Below are 6,615 nucleotides of genomic sequence, written 5' to 3'. Positions count from 1 at the left end.
TGCATGATAGGATAGGATTGGATCGATTAGGATAAGATTAAAAATAGGATAAATAATTCCTCTTGAGACCAAGGTATTATGAATCCTACTCTTAATCATTCACAATCATATCTCTAATCAACTCTATCAAACGTTTGATTGATTTTTTTTGAAAATATAATAGAATATTTTTTTGAAAATATAATCTTATCCTATTATGCATTTAAAACGGAGCCTTAATGTGCTTCAACCTTTCTCCGAGTCCTTCCATACAATGTATCCCTCCTAATCTGCTTTCTTCAAGTAAACATAACATAACGCATAGAGGATGGTGGATTTCACAGATGTTCAAAGAGTGAAAATAGCATAGGCATAAGCCAAGCACCAATGCCACAATTCATTATCAAACTCAAATCGTCTCAAAATCCCCTCGATCACAGTTTCAACTTCAGAAGCTTAACACGCCTCACATGGTAAAAAAAAAACTGTCAAAAATTGAGATTTGCATGCGCAGTTGTACAGATAAAGCAACAAATTAATTCTGAAACTGTAACATATAATTTAGCACGTTACGCACCAGTTGACTGTGATATTTACATCTCACCGTATATAACACAGAAACTGCAAGATCCAAGGATGGGCACCTCAACGTAAATAAACAAGTAGCTAGATTGCATATCGAATACAAACAGAACCATACACCATAACATATCCTACATAGTCTCGTCTTCGTGGTGGAGATACAAACCGAACCCAAACCGAGCGCAGGCCTTGCAGAAGGCTAGTTCTTCGGCTGCAGCAACCGGGTCCTTAAACTTCTCGTCGTTCAGCGAAACAGTCCCAGTAGAGTCACGGTGTGCCTGCAGCAATTTTACAGATTTAGCTTAATGCATGTGGAACCATTTCAATCATTTTGCTTTTATCCTGCAGGGAACGCATCCTTCCTTTCATCTTCTAAACCCTTTGCTTTGATGGTAGCGAAGTTCGGTCAATCCGCTTGCCCAAGTGCTTTGGACTAGTGAGCTGATAAGTGTTCCGAAATTCGGTAATTTAATGGAAAAGCAAAGAGATAGCATGACCAAATGGTTCCTGATAATTTGCTGGAAGATGGTATTAGGTTTGATAGAATTGATCAACCTTTGAGATACAACAGATAGATGGTATTTAAGTTTCAGATGTTCTGCATGTTTGAGATTAAATTCGAGTGTCTTCAATCTCGCTCAAACTAAATTGTAAGTCATAAGAAGAATAACGCATTGAACATTTTCCTGGCATATGAAGTTAGATTGAGGGATAAGAACATGAGATTTTCTTAATTCAGGCATATAAAACGGTGCAAACACTGGAAAATGAATAAAGATTATGGCATTTGCCACTTAAAAGTTAAAATCATCAAGAATTCATACGAAAGAGATCCTCTACTGCCAGTAGCGAACAGAGAGGTCTATGGTATTATAGAATATTGAAAATTCTTTTGATTTGATTCTTTCTTCCTGTCTAATTCTCTAAATTCTCCTCATTCCCTATGTTTCATATTCCCCCCTACCATAGAAAACATTAAACAAGGCCTAATCGTCGTGGTTAACACTAGGGAAGAACTATAGGGGCAAGGAAAGAATTACGTGAATGAAAGTATGAAAATCTTCCAAAAGTGAGTTGCGAAGATAAAAAATAAAAGAATTTAAAATTTAATAAGATCAAACACCACTTGCTAACCCATTAGACCAATCAGCTAGGTTTCTTGTCATTTCAGCCATTCTTGTCCAATTAGGATGCTACAAGTAGGGCTGAAGTTTCACCAGATTTCATCCCCTTGTCTTCAGCATTACATTACAACTAAATCGGGACCTCTCTTTGTTTAGTCCTAATCTTCTCTTTTTTTTTTTTTTTTTGCTGGTTTCAACCCAGTAGACAGCACTAAAAGAACCATAGATAATAATTCCAGTAAACAGGAACCATAGAAAATATGATGATATTTTTCAAAGCAGTTAAGTGGGTTGACATTTGACCCAGTAATTCAACAATAAAAAGCACCATAAGAAGCTCATATTTGATATTCAAGCATTGAATACTTGAATCAAATTGACATAAAAAGGGAAGAAAGCTATGAAATGGAAATTGTTACGTAGTCAAGTACCTCGCCATCCAATCCCCGTACAGTGATGCGGTACACCACAGTCACATTTCCTTCTGAGAATATAACATCACGAACTTCGCCACACCAGCCTTGGGATGAACAAAAAAACACCATGTTGAATGAAATTCAAAACGTTATAAGACTGGTACCAAACTGAGACAAACATATTCCAGCTCCAACTTAACTAATGGATAAGTAAATATAAAAAAAATATACAAGAGTTGATATTTCAAAGAAATAAATATATATATCTTTACGAAACATGTCTACTAATTGTTTAAGGCATGCCTACTAATTGTTTAAGGCCAAATAGAACTACATAAAAAAAATCCTATGTCTAAACTATTTAGGTCGAATACATCATCTTTTTGTTTACCTACGTATAAGGCCAACAATGCAGGAGTGGCTATTAAAAAAAAAAAAAGAATTTATCTCCGCGTCAACCATGTCTTATAGTTGTTCAAGAACAAAATGAATTATATAACTTAGGCTGCTACATGTCTTTTTTTTTCTGCCTATGAACCGTCAATATTATTTTATTCCTCCATGATAATACCAAGTCAAAAGTATATTGGATGCGATTTCTCTTCTTAGCTACAAATAAATTACGAAAATTCTTTACAATGGAAAATTAGAAGATAGAAGTAGATTGCTCTACAGGAAAAGGAAAAAAAAAGTAATGAGTAAATTGTGGAAATCAAGAATGGGTGTAAACAAATTCACCTGCGGTGTTTGAATTTTACTAAAACAATCAAATTGCTGAAAGTTTGTTGAACACATATGCCTTAATGAGAGTTCTAAGACAAGATACAAAACAACAAACAGCAAGTTCAAATTATTTGCAATCATCTGTGGTTATATGGAGCTTATCCCTGCTATTCACATTGAGCTCTAATCTTTAGGTAAAGCCTTCTAATGTCTCCTACACAACACACATCTTACTGTAAATTATACAAATATTGTATCTGGGGATCTAAATGTCGATGAACATATCCATACAGTTCAAGAAATCAAGACAATATCTGTAAAATTTCAAAGTTGTACTCTAGAAAGACATGTTGGAATAACACAGAATAGTGTTGTGCAACTGTTGAAAATAAAGCAATACTCCAGTGGCAGAAATATTTCATGAACATTATCAAGCATAAATAGATCAATGAGAAAGAAGCTTAAAAATAGTACATATTTGCATGCAACCTAGAAAAGAGAGAGAATAATTAAACTTTGACAAAGTAAAAAAGACCCACCTGGGGCATAGAAGCTAAGCATTCTATTAGCATGGTACCTACAGAAAAATAATCATCACCACCAGCAGTAACCCAGTTAGTATGTCAGAACCAACTTGCAGTTATGCCAAAAGAGTCCTAATGAAAAAGGAATTAATATGCAAATAACATGTGTAAACAAAATTTACGAATCAATAGCATACAATAACACAAATATTTTAGTAATTAAATAAATAGTGAACAGAAATGAGTGGTGGAATCATGTGAAGTATATCCTAAGCACCAATTTAATTACTTAGACTCTTTTTGGCTTTTCTTTGTCTAACAAGCCATAGATCAGTTACAAATATTCAGATTACTGACAACACATTGTTGAAATTATGTGTCAAGGTTATGTGTAGCACGCTAGGAGTCTATGAGATAAAATACAGAACCAATTGTTCAAAAAAAAACAACAAAAAAAGCAGAATAATATGCAGACAACATGAAACTCATTTAGAACATGAAAAGATGATGGTAAATATGATGCAGAAAAGATCATTGTATAATATTTGTCCTTCAATTTATGAGAAGAAGTCATGCTTTATGACATCATGAACATTAGCTTTTGCCATGTCCAGAAGTTAATTTGCAATCAGACACTTAAATTTGTATTGAAAAAACAGAGATATTTATTTTCTTACACACCCAATTGTGAAAATTATTTAACGAGTCCCAAATAATTTGCAAAGCAGGTTTTTTAAAAAACATTAGGCAGTAATCGCACTGCATATCATATGATGCATGTAGGAGCATATATGGTATTAACTGAACAAAGAGAGGGTGATTGAAATGGAGAAAAAACTAAGAGTTCATTGTGTGCCCCTTAGATTAAAACAGAAAAATTACAAGGTTTCAGTACAAGTTGTCAGACTTTGAGGATAGTGTTTGTACTTAGATAACAATGCATACTAAAAAAAAAAGAGAGGAAGAGTACAAGAAGAGATCAGGAGTAGAAGAGAATGGGCGAGAAATTGAACAAAGGAGGATAAAACGAGTCGCTGCAGAGGCAGCATGAAGAGAAATTGAATTTATTGAAACATTAAGAGAAAAAAGAATCAAGGAGGGCAGAGATGAGGTACAAGAAGAGATCAGGTGTAGAAAAGGATCATGAATGCTACAGAGAGAACACATAAAAGATCCAAAGTTTTCATCAATTATTGCGATATCATTTCCCTATAAAGGACGTCCCAGGCTCCTGCTAAATTATTGCGATATCCAATCCAAAAGTTTGTAGCTAGGAGCAATTCAAACGCCAACTAGGCTATCACTCACAAGTGGCCAAAATAGTCAACTCTAGCAATGCAAGGAGGCACTTTTTGCGGAACCTATAGTATCGAAGATATTAGCGGAGAAGAAACCTCTGATAGTTGACTTTACAATAGGCAAGTACAGCAGGCAATAGTCAACGATGGGCATTCGCATCGACTAAATCTGAGTAAGATCTGTACTAAATTCCAACAAAAATTCCAAAATCCACCAAAAGAAATACTGCGAACGGGCAACGAATCGAATGGAAAGGGGAAGAGGGTTGTCGACAGGTACCAAGGAATGGAATTGTCGTCGCGGTTGATGATGTTGTCAGGCACTCTCTTGTTGAGGTCCCGGAGGATCTCCTTGAGCGGGCGACAGAAGGAGGGCGGCAGGTCGAGAGGCACCACATAGTTGGAGTTCGGCACCCCACCAGCGCCGCTCATCTTCGCGGCGTTTCCCGGAGCCCCAGGGCCCTTCTCCAGGGCCGACACGACCAGGGGGATCGCCGACACCCTAGGCCGCCGCCCAGCCGCCGAAAAGAGGGCCCGCGCGTCCCTCCTGACCGCCGGAAAGGCCGATTGAGCAAGGAAGAGGGCGGTTTCCATCCGGCGGTTACAAAGACCGAGCGGTGTGGGAGGCGGATCTCGAAACCTCTCGCACGCAGCCGGTCAGCAGCGGGGCAGGGCAGGGCAGGGCGACTTCGACTTGGTCTCCCCGAACTCAGGAAAACAAGGGAGCACTTTGCCCTCCTGAAGTAAGACCACGCCACTTTCTCCTCTCACTGCCCGACCCTAATTGATATTGATTAGAGGTCTAGACGAGCTAAGCCGAGCTCGAACTTGATTGTATTCGATTTGTGAATTCATGAATATATTCGTGAATATATTTATTTAAGGAGGTAATTGAATCAAATCGAGTTCAACTCTTAAATGTTTGTGTTTGATTCATTTATAATTGAACCGAGCTCGAGTTTTATTTAACGAATATATATTCATGACTCACGAGCTTATTTAAATTTTTATCGAACCTAAACGAGCTTAATAAATATAAATTATAAATTTTAATATTTATTAAAAAAAACTAAATTATATATTTAGAAAAAATATAATATTTTTATTAAAATTTATAATTTTATTCTAATAAAGAAATTTAATATATTTATCTATATATTTCATAAGTAGAATATAAATCTATAAATTAATATCAAAATTATTATTATTATTGATCCGGCAGTAAGAATGGGGGACCCACTTCCTGAAGGGTCTCAGCTTGAGGACCGATGAAGAGCTGACTAAGCGGTTAACGGCTGCGCCGAGCAGATGGGTAGGTCCGAGCGGAGCTAGAGATAACCCATCCATGGGCTTGGGTTACCGACGCCAAGGCAGGAAGATCGAAGGGCCGAGCGGAAGTCCGCTCGGCTGGGGCCGAAGGGCCGATCGGGTGGTCCGTTCGGCCAGGATAGGGGCGAGGGTACAAAGGTGGCCGAGCGGCCTATGCGCTCGGCTCGGGTTATGGGATATCAGCAGAAGCATGTCTGATGATTAGGCCGTACACAATATCACACGATGGAGGATCTTGCCGTCACATCATGGGAAGGTTGATACAGTAGCAGTATGGCCTCATGGACGTCTTCCTGACAGATCCACATCTGGGCATGGCCCTTCTGGCAGACTCATACCTGGGCATGGTCAAAGGCAGGTGGTTGCTTTGACTGGCGCGCCCAGGCTTCTTCGAGAGGTCTATATAAGGTCTCCATTTCTTCACCGGAGGTATTCAAATCTTCATCTTGAGGCCACCTATTCGTTATTCCTCGCCTGACTTGAGCGTCGGAGGGCCGTCGCCGGGACACCCCTCCCGGCTCGGTTTTACTGCAGGTTCGCCGGAGCGCTCGAGGATCCAGCAGGGAGCGCCACGTGCCCAGTGTCCGTTGACTTCTGGTTCGGACAGGATCAAATTGGCGCCGTCTGTGGGAACGCACCT

General features: G+C 38.7%; 1 protein-coding gene across 1 annotated transcript; it reads right to left on the bottom strand.

Moving 5' to 3' along the window:
- Window positions 1–514: 514 nt before the first annotated feature.
- Window positions 515–5,420, bottom strand: LOC121983796 (DNA repair RAD52-like protein 2, chloroplastic). The gene is made up of 4 exons (XM_042536414.1): window positions 4,927–5,420; window positions 3,364–3,401; window positions 2,117–2,205; window positions 515–839 (listed from the first exon to the last, which is right to left on the bottom strand). The coding sequence occupies exons 1-4, from the start codon at window positions 5,238–5,240 to the stop codon at window positions 693–695; spliced, it is 588 nt and encodes a 195-aa protein (XP_042392348.1). The 5' UTR covers window positions 5,241–5,420; the 3' UTR covers window positions 515–692.
- Between the last annotated feature and the right edge of the window lie 1,195 nt (window positions 5,421–6,615).

This window comes from Zingiber officinale, chromosome 5B (assembly GCF_018446385.1).
Source record: "Zingiber officinale cultivar Zhangliang chromosome 5B, Zo_v1.1, whole genome shotgun sequence".
In the NCBI taxonomy this organism is placed as follows: Eukaryota; Viridiplantae; Streptophyta; class Magnoliopsida; order Zingiberales; family Zingiberaceae; genus Zingiber; species Zingiber officinale.
The sequence above is the reverse complement of the archived record's forward strand: the minus strand, read 5'-3'. Positions and strand labels throughout refer to the sequence as shown.

Excerpts from the sequence above, each read along its gene's own strand:
- LOC121983796 (XM_042536414.1), bottom strand. The coding sequence starts at position 5,240 with ATGGAAACCGCCCTCTTCCTTGCTCAATCGGCCTTTCCGGCGGTCAGG. Across the intron at positions 3,402-4,926 it reads GACGACAATTCCATTCCTTG|GTACCATGCTAATAGAATGC; the intron begins GTACCTGTCGAC and ends ATTTTTCTGTAG. Across the intron at positions 840-2,116 it reads TACGGGGATTGGATGGCGAG|GCACACCGTGACTCTACTGG; the intron begins GTACTTGACTAC and ends AAATTGCTGCAG.